Source organism: Palaemon carinicauda, chromosome 24 (assembly GCF_036898095.1).
Source record: "Palaemon carinicauda isolate YSFRI2023 chromosome 24, ASM3689809v2, whole genome shotgun sequence".
Lineage (NCBI taxonomy): Eukaryota > Metazoa > Arthropoda > Malacostraca > Decapoda > Palaemonidae > Palaemon > Palaemon carinicauda.
Window position 1 is genome coordinate 14,716,802 of NC_090748.1, and position 24,000 is coordinate 14,740,801.

General features: G+C 40.9%; 1 protein-coding gene across 1 annotated transcript in view; it reads right to left on the reverse strand.

Moving 5' to 3' along the window:
* Nucleotides 1–7,926: 7,926 nt before the first annotated feature.
* Nucleotides 7,927–24,000, reverse strand: part of Trs33 (trafficking protein particle complex subunit Trs33) — a 120,892-nt gene continuing 104,818 nt past the window's right edge. Inside the window, exon 4 of the mRNA XM_068348083.1 lies at nt 7,927–9,159. Coding sequence (XP_068204184.1) covers nt 9,034–9,159 — 126 coding nt within the window. The 3' untranslated portion in view covers nt 7,927–9,033. The remainder of the gene's footprint in view (nt 9,160–24,000) is intronic.

The following is a 24,000-nucleotide window of genomic DNA, read 5'->3' on the forward strand; positions in this document are numbered from 1 at the left end:
AATTTTACCATACTTTTTATTATATTTCATGGGTTGGTGATCGTAACATAAATCTTTTACGTCGATACATCCGTTTTTAATACGGTAAATGCCTGGCAACATTTATTCCAGAATGTTTACCATTTTCTTATGCAATTTTTTAACAGTACCGTAAACTCAGTTAACCTGGAAATCTATGCGGTCATCACTTGCAACTCATAAATAGAGTAATAAAGATAGTTTCATAACTATTCATTTTATTTTGAATTAGTATAATTAACAAGGTTTCAATTCAATGTCACCTCCAATCTCTGAACCAGAGATCTATTGAAATTTCTGTCGGTTTCATTGATTTCACAAAGGAAACCCATTTCTTTAAAGACGATTCATATTGTCTTCTAGTTGATTTTGACTTGTATTCTTCTATAAAGTCGATGTTGTCTTTTGTGATCCCGAACCTTTTCTTAGCCGCTAAGGTGAGAAAATCATGAGATGTAGGTTTTTGGCTCTCAAGAATGAAGTGTAGATAGTCAACTTCTGAACCAGTTGGGATAGAACTGGGTTCGGTAGAGGGAACAGCTTCAGTTTCAGTTCTAGAACTACTGTAGAGGGAACAATTGCTTCTGGGCCATTTGGGGGCCACTACTGCTACCGTTACTCTGAAGGATCTTAGCTTGTTGAGGACCTTCAGCAGGAGGTTGGTTGGTGGGAACAGATAGATGTGATTCCATCTGTTCCAATCGAGAGACATGGCGTCTATCGCTTCTGCCCGAGGATCCTCGTAAGGGGCTACATATCGAGGTAGTTTCTTGTTGTCGCTCGTTGCAAAGAGGTCGATCTGCAGTTCCGGGACTTTTTCCAAGATGAAGGAGAATGAGTCTGCGTCTAGGGACAATTCTGTCTATATCGGCTTTCGCCTGGATAGAGCATCTGCCGTCACATTGCGGAACCCTTGCAGGTGAACTGCTGATAAGTGTCATCTCTTCTTCCTTGCCAGGCGGAAGATGGCTAACATCACGTGATTGATGTGAGGTGATCTCGAGCTTTGTCAGTTCAGACATTTCACTATTACCTCGCTGTCCAAGACCAGTCTGATGTGGGCTGATCTGTGAGGGGATAGTTTCTTCAATGTTAGGAAGACTGCCATAGCTTCCAGGATGTTGATGTGAAAGGTTTTGAACTGGTGCGACCAATTCCCCTGCACTTTCCTTTGATGGGAATGGCCTCCCTATCCTTCCGGTGAGGCATCTGTGTGAATTACCACTGAAGGTTGAGGTTGTTGTAAGGGAATTGTTCTTGTCAGGCCCTTGACTATTGACCACGCCCTTAGGAGCATTCGCAGTAGGGTCAGTGTCAATCTTTGTTGATCTCTTCGAGCGTTTGATGCGTACCTTCTCCAGACTCCTGACGCATCTTTTAGTTGTGCTTTTAGCACTGGGTCTGTCACTGCTGCAAATTGGGGAGAGCCCAGTACTCTTTCCTGTTGCCATCTTGAAATCTTCTTGAGTTTCAGTAGTCTCTTGACAAATCCCGCTATCTCTCTCCTTTTCTTCGGTGAAATAGAGAGACAATTTGACTGCAAGTTCCAATGGATTCCTAACCATTGAAACTCCTGAGCTGGAGAAAGGCGAGACTTCTTGTGGTTGATCTTGAAGCCTGGGTGTTCTAGGAACTGAATCACCTTTATGGCTGCCTGCAGACAAGCTGTCTTGGATGCTGCCCACACCAGCCAGTCATCCAGGTATGCCGCTACCTGAATGCCTTCTAAGCGCAGCTGTTGGACGACTGTATCCGCAAGTTTTGTGAATATCCTTGGGGCTATGTTTAGCCCGAAGGGCATGGCTGTGAAGGCATATTTTGTCTTCTGTAGCCTGAATCCTAAGTAGAAGGAGAGGGGGCGGCTGACTGGTAGGTGCCAATAAGCATCCACCAGGTCTATTGAGACTGTGTACGCCCCTTTCGGTAACAGGGTCCTTATGTGTTGCAGGGTAAGCATCCGGAACTTGTTGTTCTTGATGAACTTGCTGAGTGGAGACAAGTCTAGAATGACTCTGAGTTTGTCAGAGTCCTTATTGGGAACACAAAACAGTCTTCCCTGGAGTTTGATGGACTTCATTTGTACAGTGAACCCTCGTTTATCGCGGTAGATAGGTTCCAGACCCGGCCGCGATAGGTGAAAATCCGCGAAGTAGTGACACCATATTTACCTATTTATTCAACATGTATATTCAGACTTTTAAAACCTTCCCTTGTACGTAGTACTGTTAACAAACTACCCTTTAATGTACAGAACACTTAATGCATGTACTACAGTGCCCTAAACTAAAACAGGCACAAATATTAAAGGCGATTTTATATCATGCGTTTCCTAAACACGCTAAAAAGCACGATAAAAAATGGCAACCAATGTCTGGAGGTAGAGCTTTGCTTATTACCCAGACATATTTCCCATACTTTTCCCTTAGAACTACATCACATCTTCCTACTTTAGAGATATATATATATATATATATATATATATATATATATATATATATATATATATATATATATATATATATATATATATATATATATGTGTGTGTATATATATATATATATATATATATATATATATATATATATATATATATATATATATATATATATATATATATATATATATATTTATATGTATACACATATACATACCTACATATATACATACATACATAAATACATGCATATATATATATATATATATATATATATATATATATATATATATATATATATATATATATATATATATATTACTGTATATATATGGGTTATGGAAAAAATCCGCGAAGTGGTGAATCCGCGATGGTCGAACCGCGAAGTAGCGAGGGTTCACTGTATATTCTTCCAATAAGGGGGTGGAGTGTTGGAAGAATTGAGGAAAAGGGGGTGGAATTTTGTTCCATTTCCAAACGAGTCCATTCTTGATTAGGCTGTGGGCCCAGGGATCTAAGGTCCCACGATCCCGAAAGTGGAAGAATCTTCCTACTACCTGGAGCATCTCATTGCTAAGATGTTCCTGAGGATTTACCTCCTTGACCACGTCCTCCTCTACCCCTTGTGGGGTTCCTTGAGGAGCCTCTTCTTGAGCCTCTACTTCTGGGGCAAAAGGTAGTTGTGTGCCTCTCAAAGCCTGGATTGAACACCGGCGATTGAGCTACCAGCTACTGGAGCACCATCTGGAAGGTGGTTTGTGGCTGAGCTACCATTTGGGGCACTGTGATCATGGTCATGGTTGGATGCTGTGCAGGCCTGCGTGGCTTCTTTGTCTTCCTGTTTTTCGGTTGGGGACCAGCATCTGAGGATGATTTCCTCTTGGAAGACATGCCCCACTTCTGGAGAAGGTTCCTTCTCCGTGGCGGCTTTTGCGATGACCTCCTGAACCACATCTTTTGGGAAGAAGTCCTTGCCCCAGATACATGAAGTGATCAGCTTCCTGGGCTCATGTTTGACCATTGCTGCGGCAAACACATGCTCTCTACAGGCCCTCCTGGACCTAGCGAAAGCGTACGTGTCCTTGACAAGGGTACCCATGCGAGTCTTGGCTAGGACCATGTACATATCTGGGGTATTGGAAAGGCCTGCACACATTTCCATACAGTTCTGAAGAGACAAAGAAGCAGCTAGTCTCTCTTTTGTCTCCTGTTTCCTTCTCAAAAGATGCTCTGGCAGTTTTGGAAGGTTCTCATTGAACTGTTGACCTGCTATCTCCGGATCCAGTTTAGAGACTGAGAAGGTTAGATGAACCTCGTTCCATTCCTTCTCGCAGGTAGGCATGGCTAGAGATAATGGTCTGCATTCCTCTAGCACTGGGCATGGTTTGCCCGCGTCAACTGCTTTCAACACAGAGTCGAGAGCTTTGACCGAAAAGGGGAAAGCTCTGGAGGAAGGAGCAATGAAGGTAGGATGCTTCTTGCTCAAAGCTGAAACCTTGGAGTTGGTGTAACCGGCTTTCTTTAGGGTCTTGGACAAGAGAGCCTGTGCCTTATCATGCTCAAAGACCATGACCTCTTTTGGTTCCGTCTCCTCACGAGATGCTGGTTCATCCCGCAGTCTCACGTAACAATCTGGGTATACCGATAGGTTAGGCCAGAATTGGAGATCTTCGAGGGGTTTGGCTCCCAACTTCTCGGAGATGTACAGCTTCCCATTCATCATGGGCATATGCTCCGCATACCTCCAGGGGTTGGTTTCGGAGCATTGAAGTAAGTCAGAGAGCTTAATAGGCTTATGAGAGCCTTTGAAAGCGCCCGGGCATTTCACTTCTCTTACTTCCTTCATGATCTCCTGTTGTTCCTTGCGAAACGTTTCCATCATCTGCTGAAGTTGTCCTAGAAGTGCCTCGCTCTTGGCTATCAGCGGCTCAAGATGGGGAGTTGGGTCTGAAGAAGTTGACGGCACGCGTTGATATACCGTCACAGAAAACTGAGGGTCTTCAGTTATCGTAGATACGGATCCTTCTTCCTCCGTGGGTGGTTGAGCCACCTCTTCTTCAGGATATTCTTGCAGAAGGTCTTTTCCGGTGTCGGTAGACACCTCCGACATCCGTTCCTGGTAGATGTACATGCCTTCGAGTGACTTATTAATGTCCGCCTCTATCGTCAGCTGGATGAAGGGAGGCTTGACCTGTACCTGGGGCACAACTGCGTCGGATTGGGCCTTAGGGAACTGAAGGCATCTCATAGCTTCATTAGGCAGGTAAGGTCCCGGAGAATTCTTTTGGAACCCTCTTACCCACCTCCGAAGTTTCTCTTGCAGTATCCCTTGACTCCGTAGTCTCAGGGATATCTTCACCAAATCCTCGGTCATCAGAGCCGAGCAGACGATGCAACCCTTCGAGTCCCAATACCTCAGGGTTTCAGTTGCGATGGAGCAGGGGGCATGAGACCTGTACATCGTGTGCCCACAAAAGTCCTTACTCTTGTGGTTGCAGAACATGACTGCACACTTCACCTTAGGCTCCTCCTGTTAGGAGAGAAAGAGTGAAATGAGTATAGGGTTATTAATATCACTGATATAAATACACATTCTTAACAATAGTATTACTTACTATTATTTATAATAGCTTAGCATACTAAGCTAGAAAAGAAGTAGTAAAGACACATATCTGTGTTTCCTCTCCAGGCAATTGCTGTGACCTCCTACAATATTAATATTTTTAATTTCCTTATTAGGGAAAATACAGTGGAATAACTCTCGTATGTAGAGTCGGAGTTAGTGAATATTAACACTAACTCCTCCACGTGTAGAATATTAATACTGATTGGTAATAATTGGTGTCCCGATGATCTAGGATTCATCAAGATGTTGAAGGAATACTTCACCTCAACATCTTAATCGGTCTCAACAATGGACTGTGAAAGGATACACAGAGTATGTTGGAAATTTTATACAACTGTATCATTATATACTGTAGTTTTCTAACTGCTGTATTGTTATACTGCAGGAATACTGGCTACTGTATCGTCTTATACTGTAGTATTTACCGGTATACTACCGGTTAGGCTAGTACCTAGCGGCACTAGCTGACAGGGGGAGAGAAAGAATGGGAAGAAGGACTCCCGTATTATTATAGTTTACTGTACAGGGCTGTAGTACAATAATTGGGAGTGTAGGGACTATTGCCTCTACAGCCTTCTTCCCAGAATGAGAATTCAAATGGAAGGGAAAAAATACCTTGATTCTAGCTTCCATCCTGCCACAAATTCTGTTGCCGGCTGTACTGCCGGTTACAAGGTTTGTGGATGGCAGTCAAAGAGAGGACTGAAGAATTCTCAACAGTATAATGGGTTTCCCATTGGCAGCTGTCAGGGCCGGCTCAACCTTTCCCGGAGCTTTGCTTCCGTTAGGGAGTTGGTCGAGACGGTAACCTAACCGCCGTTTGTAGGAACCCGGTCAGCCCGGTGAGCGGGGATGATTGTAGAATATCGGCTAAAGGACATTTTTGATGGCTAGGCCGGCACTAAAGGACAGAAGGGGAAGGGAAAGGGTTTTATATTTTACAGAAGAGAAAGGTGGCGGCAAGTATGCCTCCTACTTTTGGCTGTAAATCAAGGAAGCCTAGCTTCCTATACCGGCGCCATCATGGGCGGCAGGGGAATAACGATTCCCTAGCCTGTGACCTTGCCGGATATAAGACATGTCTTCTAATCCACAAGGGAGAAAGGTGGCGGCAATTATACTGCCCACTTTCGGTTGTAGACTAGGGAAGCCTAGCTTCCTTTGCCGACAACGCTCTAGCCGGCAGAGGAATTACTATTCCTCTGTCGCTAACGTTGTCGGCTACAAGACAATACACCCTGAGTTACTGTTATATTTCAAGGCAGGGATACTCGCCGGCAAAGAAGATCGACATTAAAACTCTGTCCAAGTCAAGCCGGAGTTAACTACTCGTTGGCGATGACGGAAGATAGGGTTGTCGTCTGGGATGGCGGCACTCAGGGGGGAAGAAGGGTTTATCCTCTTTTCTCTAAAAGAGAAGCGTATCGAATTATACCAATAATTCTAGGGGATATATATATCCCCGACCGAATTAATAGAAACGATACTAGAGGTTAAACGGGGGATTAACGTTACTTAAGTATACTAAAACGGGTTAGGCTAGCCTAACTCAAGTGGGAATCTCGGCTACGAGTGATACCACCGAGGCCCTAATGTATATGAGAGAAACGTTTATTCGGAAGAGGAAATATAATATGTGTAATGCTATCTTCACTAGTATAATTTTGCCTAGTTAGCTAGAAAATTCTTTATAGCTAAATACCGGGAACGTCGCACTACTAACTAAATAAAGCATTTATGGCGTGCGACAGCGGTCTTAAAATGGCTGCCTCCCGGGGATGGCAGTGCTCGACTTAACACACCTAAATTATGTTAATTTAACTGTGAGAAGGGAGCTAAAAATCATACACAGGAAAGATTAAATACTCAACTTTCCAGAGAATGAAGATGCTGGAGATTGCATGATAATGTTCCTTGAAAATAGTAACAACACCGAGAGAAACGTGGGAGAGCATCGTGCTTAAATGCCACGTTCAAAGGAATAAGGCGCTGTAGTAGTACAGGGAGGGGATCCACCGGGTACCTTGATAACGGCTCCCCTTCATTTCGCCACTCTTCCCCCTCAAATAGTAAAATCTATTCGGGTCGGGATGAAGATTTCCATGTGTCGTATCAAAAAATACATCCCCTGATATTATGTGATATCCTTAAAGTTATATTAGGGATACTCGCGCCGGGAGTTAGAATTCTGGAGACCTATGGTTAATTCTCTGGGAGTATCACTGTAGCTAAATATCCCTAAAAAGCTGCCTAAAGGAACCTTCCATCAGGACAACATGGCTGAGCCCAAAAATCTTTTCAAAACATGTTCCAACTGTGCATCGGCTTGAATCCTTTCCATTATTCATGTAATAATTTTAGTGATGTTTTATTGTATCCATTTCCTTTGTTACAGGAAACACTCCAGTATTGCTTATTCAGTGACACAAAGGAGCTCCTAAGTCACAACAGAAACCACATTAACTTGTTTTATTCAAACATAATGAAAACCTTAACCAGATGGGAATTCAGCCAGAAAGTGCCCAGAATAGACTGTAGAGAAAACCTATTTCACATCTAAAACCAAAAGGAAATTTAAAAGTAATAATGTTCATGATGATGATGCTTCTTTTATTCCATAGTCGTTTGGTTTACTCCTTAAGAATGTACACGCTTTATGATTCATCAGAATGTCACAGAATATACACTGAAAATAAGGCATTTACAGCAATAGTCTCTTTAAAATATTTGGTCAGAGAAATCTTCATTGAGACTATTAACTTAATTCTATTTACCAAGAACTCTCCATATAGCTCCTACTATGAGTGTCACCACAAATAGGTGCATGCAAACTAAAAAAAAATATAAAACCATATATCTTTTATTATCAATTACCACCAACTGAAATGTCAAACTAAACTGACCTTCAAAACTTTTGTGCATCTTATAATCATGTAAAGTGAACAGAAAAATACAATCAGCTTTGTATGTTTTCCATTTTCAAACAATATTTCATACATTTAATATACTGTATTTTATATTTCTAATTTACAATACAAAGTATACTTATCTTCTTATTGCGTAAGGCAATGCACACACTTCTAGGTTTCCCTCTGGTTTCAAAATGTAAATCAACACTGATCACATACAATAAAGAATTTATTGTATAATAAATGTTACATTGTTTACAATTTAGAACCTTCAGCATCTCTTTTTATCAACTGTCGACATGATACCTAATGTATAATAAATGTGTTGCTTACTACTGGATAAATATAATTCTTACTTTTTAATATGATCATTATTTTTCTTGAAGAACATATAAGACCATCTATTCACTAACAGCAGGAAAATAAAAATACTTCAGATGTTATACATAAACTTGTTATCATACTAAATATACACAACAAAAACATTCAAGTGTAGTACTGTACTGTATATCTGGAACAGATACATGCAATTTCTACAATGTTCTCACAGTGAAATAACAAGAGATAAGGAGGGCACAAAATATGGAATAGTACCTAATTTCATCAAAAGCAAACCACTCGGATAGACCGACATGAAAAGCAAGGCTTTTTATAATAACGTATAACGTTAAGGCCGAAGAACATCAAAAGTCATTTAGAACGATAAGTTACTAATCACTGTATATATAAAAAATGTCAAATACTGTACTAATGTATACTATACAGTGCCTGTACTCTCATTCATTCCAAAATGAAGCTTCTTACTGTCATAAAAGCAACCTGTACTTTTCTTGATGCTTTTAACAAAATATGAAATTAAATCAACAAATATAAAGTAAATCTGTACTATATTTACCAAACATAACTAACCCATTATACAAGATATGACAAATTCTCCAAATTTCAAATAGAATACAACCTCACAACACACTGTAAGGAATGGTTTGTTGATTAATATCCAAAAATCATCGTGAGCTGTGAACTGGCTTTATTTGTTCTTTATGGATCATCCACGGTGAACCTGAATCTGAAATTTGCAAGCTGGAAGTTGAGTCACTTCGGCTGTGACTACGCAGGTGACTCCAAGATTGGCTAGACAACCTCTAACTAAACCACAAGTGAAGCCTAAGTACTGCAAACAAAAGGAATAGTATACATTAATATACAACTGAGTTTCAGTGATACTTTGTCTCATACAATAATTGCATACATATGCATACAAATAAAAATTATCAAAGCATTATATTACAGTGCAATACACCATGCAGTGAAATGATACAATAATATCTGTTTCTGAAAAGATACAAAATAATATTCAACATTGTCTCATTTTTTCATAATACAGTAGAAACCATTAGGAATATTTGGTTTTTCCTCATGAGCAATATAGATTAGACAAAATCCTAAATTCCAAATCACCTCATTAGTGATAGATAAAAATTGAGATAAACATTCAGTTGGCAAAGAAGGATTAAAATAACTTCGAAAGTCATGCTGTATGTCTATGAAAATTATGAAATTTACAGCTTTTGATGTTTTCATAAAGAATTTATAGTTAACAGACAGTTAACGATGTACAGAACTCCTGCATTTTCACAGAAATTACTCAGTAGGTTGCCCAAAGCACAGACCATCCATTGAGATACTGCCGCTAGTGAGTTATTGGGTCCTTTGACGAGCCAGATAGTACTAGATTGGATTCCTCTCTGGTTACGGCTCATTTCCTTTGCTTACATATACACACATTCTCCTCTTTTTTCATACACCTGACAACACTAAGATAAGAGAAAATTTCTTCTTTACTCAAGAGGTTAACTTCTATACAGTACTGTTATTGTTCAGTGGCTACTTTTCTCTTGGTAAGGGTAGAAGACTCTTTAGCTATGGTAAGCAGCTCTTCTAGGAGGACACTCCAAAATCTAACTATTGTTCTCTAGTCTTGGGTAGTGTCATAGCTTCTGTACCATGCTCTTCCACTGTCTTGGGTTAGAGTTCTCTTGCTAGAGGGTACACTCATGGACACTAATCTATATTTCCTATTTTCCTTTCCTAACTAGGCTATTTTCTCTGTTGGAGCCTTTAGGCTTATAGCATCCTGCTTTTCCAAATAGGGTCTAAACATTTCAACATGATAGTTTCTTGTGCAGTGCATACACTTATAAAAATTCACTCATAAATGTTTGGTTGACCAATGACTACTAATAGCTATTGATATAAATGCTGAGAAAAACTATTCTGTCACAATACAGAAAGCAGTGAAAATTATATTGAAGTCAGGAAGGTCAATGGCTTTCAGACATTGCTAATTGAAAAAAAAACATCATATTCACATGGACACAGGATTTGTCTGTAAATTTCCCTTACTGGCATTCAAAAATTTGGTTTAATCTGGTTACCGGAAGTTTTAGAATAATGGATTTTGAAGTGAAGCAAAAAATCTATTTTTGGGTGAGATGGCCATGTTGTCCTGATGGAAGGTTCCTAAAGGCAGCTTTCTAAGGGATATTTGGCTACAGTGATATTCCCAGAGAATTGACCATAGGTCTCCAGAATTCTAACTCCTGGCACGAGTATCCTTAAAATTTCTCTTAAGGATATCCCATAATATCAGGGGACGTATATCTTGATACGACACATGGCAATCTTCACCCCGAATAGCGTTTTCGCTTCGAGGGGGAAGAGTGGCGTAACTGAAGGGAGCCGTTATCTAGGTTACCCTTCCTCCCGTACTATTACAAGGCTCCAAGATGGCGCTCATTCCTTGTAGCATTGAGCATGGTGCTACAGATATAGTAGTTTCAGGAGGGATCTTTACCTAAGCCTTTTCTTAGAAAAGGAGGGTGGGTCCATCAGGACGACATGGTCATCTCACCCAAAAATAGATTTTTCGCTTCGCTTCAAAATCCATTTTTTGGGCTCAAGCTATGTCGTCCTGATGGAAGTTTACCAGAGAATTACTTGAAGGTACTGTATCTGTGGATTTGTATAAGTGCCTTAACCTTGGGACAATTTTATATGGTCATCTAGACCATGGAGAAATATGACGTTACCGTTATACGTCATTACCACTTATCATGGAACAATGTTAAGGCTTCCTGCCCCCTGCAGGAAAGTGTCTTGCTACACAGTAAAAAAGTCTCAAGGTTTGTATACATGTAGGAACAAATATAAGTATCAACTAGATCTATTTGTTTCCATGTATTGGTACAATCAGAATAAGTTTTACTTAGGAAAATAAGTAAAAGAACTCTGGCTACATTTTATTTTGCTACTTGAGGGGCGAAATAAGATACAGTTGCACTCTTTTTATTCATTTATTTAGGCTAAATGAGAAAATGGGATAACAAGTGGAAAGAACATGAAGGAAAATTATACATTCAACATGTACAGTCAAAGTTTTTCTACCTGAAAAGGAAGAAAATTAATGCCACTCATAAATTGAAAAATTTTATCAGTATAATTTTTCTGTAAATGTTGGATATCAACACTGTGTACAACGTACACAGGGCACAAGTGTCATTCGTATAATTCAGCACCTGAAATTGAACAGTTCTAGTGTCACCAGGGTGACACTCACATAAAAGGGTATTGCCCAAGAAGGTGTCAACACCTTTTCACCCGAATTGAAAGGCCCAATCAATTCACTGTTCATCGCAGCACTAGACGACAGGTTTTACTACACTACCTGCCGCCATCACATAACGTTTAAGTTCGTGCACTTGCTTCGCATAATGTTTGTAAAACACTCTGGATGACTTCCATCCAGTGTATGAGCTCAGACGCTCAAAGTCCATATACTGAAAAAAGTTCAGTGAGGAAGCAATTTTTCTTGGATCATGAAGTGCGGATGTACTGTCAGGATCCGCTCTGCGAATGAAGTAGGTGAGCTTCGCCCTCAGTTGCTTTTGGGATAAGTTTGACCCTGAGGTTTCTCCTTTGAAGAGCTGTCCTCCCCTGAAGTCTGAAGTTCTTCGAAGATAGACCTTTAGACATTCTACTGCACATAGAGAGACATCTTCCTTTAGAGGGCAAATTCTCCAGGGACCCCATCTCTTGATGGGTAGCTCTTTCTTGGCGAGAAAGGTAGTATCAGGAAAGAGATTCAGTTCTCCCACTTCTGTGAACTGAATATGGCCCTCGTCTCTTGATAGGGCTACTATTTCACTAACTCTAGCCCCTGAGGCTATAGCGAACAGGAAAATAACTTTTTGAGTTAGATCCTTAAGAGAACAATCTTCATTGTTCAAGGTTGAAGCATAGTGTAGAACCTTGTCCAGGGACCATGAAATGGGCTTCGGAGGGGCTCCAGATCTAAGTCTAGCGCATGCTTTCGGGATCTTGTTAAAGATTTCGTTCGCCAGGTCCACCTGGAAGGCGTATAGAAGAGGTCTAGTCAAGGCTGACTTGCACGTAGTTATCGTATTGGCAGCCAGGCCTTGTTCATGAATCTCCAAGACGATTCGTATTGTCTTCTGGTTGACTTTGACTTGTATTCTTCTAAGAAGTCTATACTGCCTTTTGAGATCCCAAATCCTTTCTTTACCACTAGGGCGAGAAAATCATGAGATGAAGGTTTTGGGTTTTCTGTGATGAAGCGAAGACAGTTGACTTCTGAACCTGTTGAGATAGAGCTGGGCTCGGTAGAGGGACCAGCCTCAGCTTCAATTCCGTTACCAGAGGGAACCAGTTGCTCTTGGGCCACTTGGGGGCGACTAGAGCTGCCGTTCCCTTGAAGGGTCTCAGCTTGTTGAGGACCTTCAGCAGGAGATTGGTTGGAGGGAACAGGTAGATCCGGGTCCATTCGTTCCAAACGAGGGACATGGAGTCAGTCGCCTCTGCTAGAGGGTCCTCGTATGGGGCTACATATCGAGGTAGTTCCTTGTTGTCGCTCGTCGCGAAGAGGTCGATCTGCAGTTCCAGGACTTGCTCCAAAATGAAGGAGAATGAGTCAGCGCCTAGGGACCATTCTGATTCTATCAGCTTTAGCCTGGATAGAGCGTCCGCTGTCACATTGCGGAACCCTTGTAGGTGAACTGCTGAAAAGTGCCATCTCTTCTTTTTCGCTAAACGAAAGATGGCTAACATCACATGGTTGATGTGGGGCGATCTCAAGCCTTGTCGATTCAGACATCTCACCATCACTTCGCTGTCCAAGACCAGCCTGATGTGGGCTGATCTGTAAAGGGATAGTTTCTTTAGCGTCAAGAGGACTGCCATGGCCTCCAGAATATTGATGTGAAAGGTCTTGAGCAGGGATGACCAAGTCCCTTGGGTGTTCTTTTGATGGGAGTGACCTCCCCATCCTTCCGTCGAAGCATCCGTGTGGATGGTCACCGATGGGGGAGGTGGTTACAAGGGCACGGTCCTCATTAGGCTCTTGACCTTCGACCACGGCTTGAGAGGTGATCGTAGTAAGGTCAGTATCGGTCTTTGTAGATCTCTTCGAGGGTTTGATGCGTATCTTTTCCAGACTCCTGACGCATCTTTCAGCTGTGCTCTTAGCACTGGGTCTGTTACTGCTGCAAACTGGAGAGAGCCCAGTACTCTTTCCTGTTGGCGTCTTGAGATCCTGTCGGATTTCAGTAGTCTCTTGACAGACCCCGCAATCTCTCTCCTCTTCTTGGGAGGAATGGACAGGCGGTGTGGTTCCAAAAGATTCCCAGAAATTGAAACTCCCAGATGTTCCAGGAACTGGATCACTTTCTTGGATGCTTGCCGACAAGCGGTTTTGGATGCTGCCCACACCAGCTAGTCGTCCAGGTACAGTGAGCCCTCGCTACTTCGCGGTTCGACCATCACGGATTCACGACTTCGCGGACTTTTTTCATTAAATACAGCATCCGATTTCATCAGCAAACTACTATTTTTGGGGGAAACATAATTTTATTCTAGAAAATTGCTACTCTTTAAATAGTTAATTGCACATTAGGAAAGCGTGTACTTTTGTTTTTAAATTTCGGGTGTGTTTTAAAAATCGAGTATTGTTGACTTCTTTTTGTTTTACTTTTGGCTGTGATCAGATCAGCTGACGTCTAGCTGCCGGTCTCAAGAATATGCGTGTACGAAGTATTGTTTATACCATTTCTTAACTTATTCAAACCATCCATACAGTTGATATTACATAAGCACCAATGTGTTATAACCTATCATATTTTTTTGTTTATTACATTTAAAACAACTCTCTCTCTCTCTCTCTCTCTCTCTCTCTCTCTCTCTCTCTCTCTCTCTCTCTCTCTCTCTCTCTCTCTCTCTCCCCGTAAAAAATAAAACCTTAGTTCACATATGGCAACTTGAGTTTAAGAATGAAATTAACATGAATATTGTTAGTTGTGGCGATCAATTCCTCGCTTCACGAGGTACAGGAAACAAAAACACGGCATTCGATTACAACAGCTGATTCTCTCTCTCTCTCTCTCTCTCTCTCTCTCTCTCGTGTTATACAATAATTACAAATAGATGAAGAAACCAAAATCGGTTTTCTTAAAGTGTCAATTAAATACAAAAAGAAAAAATTATACCGTGTATACATCCATTTCAATCATAGCTTAAAATACGGTATCCGATTTTGTCAGCAAACTACTATTTTTTAGGAAACACCATTCTATTCCAGAAAACTTTTACTCTTTAAATAGTCAATTGCGCTATAATAAAACATGTACTTATGTTTTTAAATTTCGGGTGTGTTTTAAAAATTGAGTATTTTTTACTTCTTTTTGTTTTACTTTTGGCTGTGATCACATCAGCTGATGTCTAGCTTCCGTTCTTAAGAATATGCGCGGTACGAATACATTAACAAAGAATTGTTTACACCATTTCTTAACTTATTCAAACCATCTATACAGTTAATATTACATAAGCACCAATGTGTTATAACCTATCATATTTATTATTTAGTACATTTAAAACCATTCTCTCTCTCTCTATCTTTCTCTCTCTCTCTCTCTCTCTCTCTCTCTCTCTCTCTCTCTCTCTCTCTCTCTGTCACATCGAACGTAATAGCGGTAACTTAATTTTTCGATGACTTTAAAAATGGCCTCGTACTTTCTTCTTCTTTTACCTTTTTTGCATATGGTGAGGTGGGTACAAGTTGACTTATAACTGAAGTTTGGAAAAGTATTTTTGATATGGAAAGAACAATTATCTTTTGTAACAGTTTAAAATTATCGTAAATTATCATTCTGTCATTAGCGTCAGTTTGCTATTGTGGATTAAACGCATAAGGAAAAAAATGTTTCAAGCTTTGCTACGAATTTAGGAATTTATATGGATACGATAAGTAAAATATTTGTAATAACATAATGTTTACTAAATGTTTGTTATATCATTAGTTATCACTTTGAGCATGTGTGTTTAATGCGTTCGTTTGTTTATTATGATCGAAGATGGAGCGTAAACAAATGGAAGGTTTCCGTTTCAGGCGGCGTCATAAAGAAAAACATTATATAAATGGCATTCATTTCATTTATTTGGAAGTTCTAAGAAAAATTAAGTAGAACATTGGTAATAACAAAGTCAACATATAATCAATACTTGGTAAGATTGCTGTCGATGCAAAAACTAACCTATACACAGATGTGTAAATGCGTCTGTTTCTTCGTTATGATCAGAGATAAACGTAAAAAAAACATTGGTTGTCATTTTTTATCGTGCATTTTGGCGTTTTTAGGAAACGCATGATATAAAATCGCCTTTAATATTTGTGCCTGATTTAGTTTAGGGTACTGTAGTACATGCATTAAGTGTTCTGTACATTAAAGGGTAGTTTGTTAACAGTACTACGTAAAGGGAAGGTTTTAAAAGTCTGAATATACATATTAAATAAATATGTAAATATGGTGTCCCTACTTCGCGGATTTTCAGCTATCGCGGCCGGGTTTGGAACCTATCTACCGCGATAAATGAGGGTTCACTGTACGCTGCTACCTGAACACCTTCTAGGCGTAGATGTTGAACGAATGTGTTTGCAAGTTTCGTGAAGATCCTTGGGGCTATGTTTAGTCCGAAGGGCATGGCTCTGAAGACATACTTTTTCTTCTGTAACTTGAATACTAGGTAGGAAGAGAGGGGGCGGCTGACTGGGAGGTGCCAGTAAGCATCTGCCAGGGCTATTGAGACTGTGTACGCCCCTTTGGGTAACAGGGTCCTTAGGTGTTGAAGGGTTAACATCTTGAACTTGCTGTTCTCGATGAACTTGTTGAGTGGTGACAAGTCCAGAATGACACTGAGTTTGTCCGAGTCCTTCTTGGGAACACAAAACAGCCTTCCCTGGAATTTGATGGACTTTGCTTTCCTTATAACCTTTTTGTTCTAGAGTTCTTAGGTATATTCTTCCAATAAGGGGGTGGAGTGTTGGAAGAATTGAGGAAATGATGGTGGAAACTTGTTCCATTTCCATCCTAGTCCATTCTTGATTAGGCTGTGGGCCCAAGGATCGAAGGTCCAACGATCCTGAAAGTGTTGGAGTCTCCCTCCTACCTGAAGCATCTCATTGCTTAGGTGGTCTGAGGGTTTGCCACCCTGACCGCGTCCTCCCCTTCCTCAGGAGGGATGTCTTGAGGAGCCCCGTCGGGAGCCTCTTCCTTTCGGACGAAAGGTAGTGGTTTGCCTCTCAAACCCTGGGTTGAACGCTGGTGACTGGGCAACCAGCTGTTGAGGTACCACTTGGAATGTGGTTTGTGGTTGAGCAACCACTTGGGGTACTGCAGTCATGATGACTGTAGGATGTTGCTGGGCAGGCCGAGATGGTAATCTTGGCTTCTTCGACTTCCGTTTAGGTTGGGGACCCGCATCCGAAGAAGACTTCCTCTTTGAAGAGATGCCCCACTTCTGGAGAAGGTTTCTATTCTCCGTGGAGGCTTTCTCAACTACCTCTTTGACCACTTCACTTGGGAAGAGGTCTTTACCCCAGATGTTGGAAGAAATCAGCTTCCTGGGTTCGTGTTTTACTGACGCCGCAGCAAACACAAACTCTCTACAGGCTCTCCTAGCCTTCATGAAGCCGTACAGGTCCTACACTAAGGTGGCCATATGCATTTTGGCCAGGACCGTAAGCATGTCTGGGGTGCTTTTGTGGCCTGCACACATCTCGATGCAGTTCTGTAGGGACAGGGAGCCGGCAAGCCTCTCCTTCGCCTCTTGCTCCCTGTGCAAGAGAAAGTCTGACAGTTTAGGGAGATTCTTGCTGAACTGCCGTCCCACGATATCTGCATCTAGCTTCCCTACTGAGAAGGTTAGGTGGACTTCCTTCCATTCCTTCTCGTCCATGGGCAGGGCTAACGACAGAGGCCTACACTCCTCTAGTGCAGGGTATGGTTTGCCTGCCTCCACTACCTTGGAAACAGCCTGGAATGCCTTCTACGTAAAGGGGAAGGCTCTTGAAGCAGGAGCAAGAAAGGTAGAATGTTTCTTGCGCAATGCAGATACTTTCGAGTTCGTATAACCCGCGCTTTTCAGGCTACTCGCCAAGAGAGCCTGTGCCTTATCATGGTAAAAAAATATGACCTCCTTTGGTTCCGTCTCCTCCTTTCATGCTGGTTCATGCTTCAGTCGAATGAAGCAGTCAGGGTAAGCATTGAAGCTCGGCCAGAATTGAATATCGTTCAGGGGGATGGCTCCCATCTTCTCTGAGATGTAGAGTTTGCCGTTGGTAATCGGCATATATTCCGCGTACCTCCAGGGATTAGTCTTGGAGCATGATGGCAGGTCTTGAACTCTGGGTCGCTTAAATGACCCTCGGGAGGCGGTGGTCCGTGCTTCATGGAGCTCTTTCTCGGGCTTCACTTCCCTTGCTTCGCTTTGTTTGCGAATATTCTCCATGAGCGTAGTGATATGAGCCAAAACTACTTGGCTCATGGCGTCCAATGGAAGGTCAGGAGCTGAAGACGTAGATGGTGTCGGCTCTAGTGCCGGCACAGGTGGAAGGGACTCCCCCACTTCCGACGACTCGACCTCTTCTTCTCCTTCGGGAGGTGGAGTAGACTCCTCCTCGGGATCATCACTAAGGAGATCCTTCTCAGTGTCCGTAGACACTTCAGACATCCTTTCTTCCTGGTGGATGTCCATGCCTTGCATTGCATCACTGACGTCAGCGTCAATTTTAATCTGGACACGGAGGTCCGGGTCGTGTTTGGGGCACGACCGCTTCATTACCGGCCTTAGGGAACAGCAAGCAACGCATCCTGTCGTTGGGTAGGTACGGTCCCGGAGAGTTCTTTTGGAACCCTCGTACCCACTTGCGCAGCTTTTCTCGTGCTGCATCCCTCGACTCCGTTGACTTGGGGTCGTCGAAGCCTTCGACCACCATGGCCGAGCAGACGTTGCAGTTCTGGGGGTCCCAGTACCGAAAGGTGTCAGTGATAATGGCGCAGGCGGCATGAGTCTTGCACATAATGTGACCACAAAAGTTCCTACTCTTGTGGTTACAGTAGATCACCTCGCACTTCATTTTGGGCTCCTCCTGTAAAGAAAGGAAATATAAATGAGTATGCAGTTGTTTATTACACTTAATAAACAGGTTATGCAATATATGGTAACTTAACCATTATAGCTTAGGATAGCAAGTAAGAAAGGAAATAGGAAAGACACATACCTGTGTCTCCTATCCAGCCAATTTCTGTGACCTCCCCCAATATTAATGTTAGGTTTACCTTATTAAGGGAAACTCAAAGAGAAGGGATCTAACCTCTAGGGACAGAATTAGTGTATACTAACACTTCCATAAAAGGTATTAATATTGTGGGGTGAGTTATAAACTGATGACTTTATCACTGTATTGAAGGAATACTTCACTTCAATATAAAATTGGTCACAACAATAGACTGTGAAAGGACACACAGGGTATGTTGGAAATATAAACTACTGTATAATATATACTATAGTTTTTTGTCTGCAGTATATCTATACTGCAAATATACTGGCTACTGTATAATCATATACTGTAGTTCAGCCAGCATGTTGCCGGCTAGGCTAGCACCTGATGGCACCAGTCCAGCCGGCACGCTGCCGGCTGGGTTAGTACCTGGTGGCACAGGTCCAGCCGGCAGTTAGTACCTGGTGGCACTAGCTGACAGATAGAGAGAAAGCATGGAGTGAAGGGCTGCCTTATTAACCCTGGATAGGTACGGTCCTCGGACACCCCTTTAAGGGTATACTCGGACGCGAACGACCCCGACGCCAAAAAAAATTCTTGAAAAATCAGTTTTTGCAGTAACCTCCTTTTTTCTTTTGCCAAAAAAAACTTCAATGAATGCTTAAAACAACTGTAAAGATAAATACTACTCATCTGCAGAAAAACTATTTATTATAAATATTTTAAAAAATTAAGTAGAAAAAAAAAAAGACCTGACATAAAAATTCATAAAAAAAAAGTTTATACATATATTCACAAATCCTTTTAGGAATTGATTCTTGAATGTTTAGGACACATCTTGATGTATTTTGGATGAAGTCAGACCCATGGAGGTGAAGATCTGAAATGAGAAAAAAAGGGTAACTTTTTTTGGCCAAAAAAAATTGTCCAAATTTCATGAATTTTTTTGGGTACCCAAATGAAATAGGAAGTGGCTAATTTTTTTAGGGAATAAACATATGTTATCCTAAAATAGAAATATGTAAAAAAATCTTCATTATTTTGTAAATTACATTTATATCAGGGGCCATATCTAAAGGTAATTTTTTGAGTACTTGGAAATTTCGTAAAAAAATACATATATTTAATATATAATATGATATTTATGCAGGTAAAAATATACCAAAATATCACAAATTCTATAGGGAACAAGAATATATATAGATAGGGCAGCTTACGCTTCGGATATGTCCACAAAATGGCCGCCAACCACACTGACTCAGACTCCCTAATCTGCCACTTGAAATGTAGGAAGGGTATGTCAATTTCAAGGTGTTATTTACTAATCTAATTATTATTGGATATGCATAAAAATTGTATGGTGGGTTGCTGGATAATTGTCGATTATTTTACGACTATAAAATTAAAATTCTGACCCAAAAAATTTTTTTTGAAGGGAAATAAAATCGAAAAAAAAAATGTAAAACAATATTTTAGCTAAAAAAATTTGATGATATTCAATCAAAAAAAAAGTAAACAAAATTTTCCGACAAATAAACATCTAGAGGAATCATTACTCTGTGATAGTTCCTTAGTACGTAGTAATTTTGAAAGAATTGGGAAAAAACGAAAAAATGGCAATCACCGGAAAATCGAACACATACCTATATATACGCCATATCTGGCTAAAAAAAAGATAGGCATGGGTAGCCAGATCATCTAGAAACACTTTCCAACACTATAAAAATACAGTGATACCTCGGTACTCGACCATAATCCGTTCGAGATCCGTGTTCGACCTCCGATTTGTTCGAGTACCGAATTTTTTTTCCCCATAAGAAATAATGGTATATATTCTATTCCGTTCCCAAGCACTCGAACAGGCCCAAAATATTAATAAAACGTGTACCTAAACAACAATAATTATCTAAATGTGTATGAAATTGGTCAGAAAATCCTATAAAACAATTTTAAACCATTTACTGTACTAAAATAAAACAATTTTAAACCATTTTCTGTACTGTAGTGAACATACCTTTGAGCAGCGGTTCGATGGCATACAGGGATGGATGTGGAGAGGATGGAAGGGGGAGGTTACTGCTTGGAAGGAGAGTCCCCTTCCATGATGTGGCGGGGTAGTTCTCCTTCAGGAGTTGTTTCTCTCTCCAATGAAAGGGTGGGCAGATCTATTTCAGGGGTTTCTTCTCTTCTTTGTCTCTTCTTTGGAGGAGAAACAGGCTTTGATGTAGCAGCTTTCTTTTCTTTTGTGAAAAACTGGTCTATTGTTAATTGTTTCTTCCTCCTCTGCAGTATTCTTCGAAAATGATACATGACACTATCATTAAACATATGCACTGCCCGGTTTGCTACTGCAATTTCTGGGTGGTATTTTTCAGCAAAAGCCTGCACATCTGCCCACTTGGAACAAATTTCATTGATGAGAGAACTTGGAACATCCTCCCTTACCTCATCCTCTTCTGAAGATTCCTGCTCCACAATCAGATCCTGCTGCTGTTGTTGTTGCAGGTGCAACAATTCCTCCACAGTCAACTCGGTAGAATGGCTTTCTACAAGCTCATCAATATCATCCTTGTCGACCTCAAGCCCCAAACTCCTGCCCATGACAACAATTTCCTCAACGACATCAGTGTCATCAGAAATTACAGGGGTAGCAGTGCTTGGACCCGCCTCTGGTTGGAAACCTTCAAACTCCCTCTCTGTGACACATGATGGCCACAGCTTACGCCAGGCAGAGTTCAATGTCCTATAGGTCACACCTCGCCAAGCTTGGTCAATCATGTTAACAGAGTTGAGGATGCTGAAGTGTTCCTTCCAGAATTCCTTTAGGGTCAACTTCGTGTCACTGGTCACTTCAAAACACTTTCTGAAAAGGGCCTTGGTATAGAGTTTTTTGAAGTTTGAAATGACCTGTTGGTCCATGGGCTGGAGTATGGGAGTAGTATTGGGGGGCAAGAATTTGATTTTGATAAAGCTGTATTCTTCTTTCAAGTCATCCTCGAGACCTGGAGGATGTGCAGGAGCATTGTCCATAACCAGAAGACATTTCATTGGCAAGCTCTTTTCAATGAGGTAAGCCTTAACCTGGGGGGCAAACACTTCGTTTATCCACTCAGTAAAGAATTGTCTTGTGACCCAAGATTTAGTGTTCGAGCGCCACATAACTGGTAGTGCACTTTTACAAATATTATTTCGTTTGAACACCCGGGGGTTGTCCGAGTGGTACACTAACAAGGGTTTGATCTTGCAATCGCCACTTGCATTTGCACACAGCAACAATGTTAGCCTATCTTTCATTGGCTTGTGACCTGGCATCTTCGTCTCGTCCTTGGTAATGTACGTATTGGCTGGCATTTTCTTCCAAAATAACCCAGTCTCATCACAATTAAAGACTTGTTGTGCGATCAAATTTTGTTCATTTATGTACCGATCGAATTCCCCCACGTATTTATCGGCTGCAATTTGATCCGAACTAGCTGCCTCCCCATGCCTAGTAACACGATGAATACCTGTTCTATTACGAAACTTTTCAAACCAACCCCTGCTCGCTTTAAATGTAAATGAATCACTTTCACTGGTACTCGGACTTTTCTTCACTAATTCTTCATAGATATGCAACGCTTTTTCACAAATGAACGCTTCACTAACACTTTCCCCGGCCAACTGTTTTTCTTTAATAAATATTAAAAGCAACTTTTCCATCTCCTCAATCACTTGTGGCCTTTGCTTAGTTACCGCCGTAACTCCCGTTGCAACATTCGCCTTCTTAATCATTTCTTTATGCTTTAAAAACGTAGAAATGGTCGACTTCGCCATTCCGTATTCTACCGCTAAATCGGACACTCGTACACCATTCTCATATTTCGCTATAATTTCCTTCTTCAACTCGATCGTTGTTCGCACTGTTTTCCTCTTCTCCTTCCCCTTAACACTCATTACTTTCTTGGGACTCATTATGAAAGCTAAAAAAGCAATTAAAAGCACTGAAAATCACTAAATCACAACGAATGCTGATCGCGCGTTGTCTGAGTGACGCTCTCGAGAGAACTGATGCTTCCCGAACAAGCGAGAGTGGCCGAGATGGCGCGATCATCACAAAGCCCATGCGGTCGTCACGTGTTCGGCTGGTCGAGTACCGAATTTTTGGTCGAGCACCGCAGCAAAAATTTCTCGAAAATTTTGGTCGAACTCCGAATTGTTCGAGTATAGAGTCGTTCGACTACCGAGGTATCACTGTATAAGTTTTGCGACACTACTTGCCAATTCCTTACGGTAACATGACTAAGCAAAAAAATGCAAAACAAATAAAAAGGGGCACTCGTGGAAAAATGGCCATTCTAATATACGGCATTTCAGAAAAAAAAATTTCAGCCACGTGCTAGGCAAACCATCAAGGCATATTTTCTGACAAATAAACATATAAATGAAATATTACTCTGTGATAGTTCCTTAGTACGTAGTAATTTTGAAAGAAATGGGAAAAAACGAAAAAATGGCAATCACAGGAAAATCGAACACATACTTATATATACGCCATATCTGGCTAAAAAAAAAATAGGCATGGGTAGCCAGATCATCTAGAAACACTTTCCAACACTATAAAAATATAAGTTTTGCGACACTACTTGCCAATTCCTTACGGTAACATGACTAAGCAAAAAAATGCAAAACAAATAAAAAGGGGCACTCGCGGAAAAATGCCCAACATTCTAATATACGGCATCTCAGATAAAAAAAAAAGACATGCACGTGTTAGCCCAACCATCAAGGCACACTTTATAACACATAAACATGAAAAAAAAATCAATAATATACGGCAATTCCTTACTACGTAGTAAATTTTTACAAATATTGAAAAAAAAACAGAAATTGGCAACCGCAGTTAAATACCCAATATACCAATAACTACGTCGTATCTGACAAAAACAAAATCACGCATGGGTAGCCAGATCATCTAGACACACTTTCCAACATTAAAAAAGCAAAAGTTTTACGACACTATTTCGCAATATCTTACGGAAAAATGACTTGGCAAAAAAATTAAAAAAAATTAAAAAGGGACACTCGCGGTAAAATGCCCGACATTCTGATATACGACATCTCAGATAAAACAAAAGACATGCACGTGTTAGCCCAACCATCAAGGCACACTTTCTAACACATAAACATGAAAAAAAAAATGAATAATATACGGCAATTCCTTACTACGTAGTAATTTTTACAAATATTGAAAAAAAAAACAGAAATTGGTAACCGCAGTTAAATACCCAATATACCAATAACTACGTCGTATCTGACAAAAACAAAGTCATGCATGGGTAGCCAGATCATCTAGACACACTTTCCAACACTAAACAAGCAAAAGTTTTACGACACTATTTGGCAATA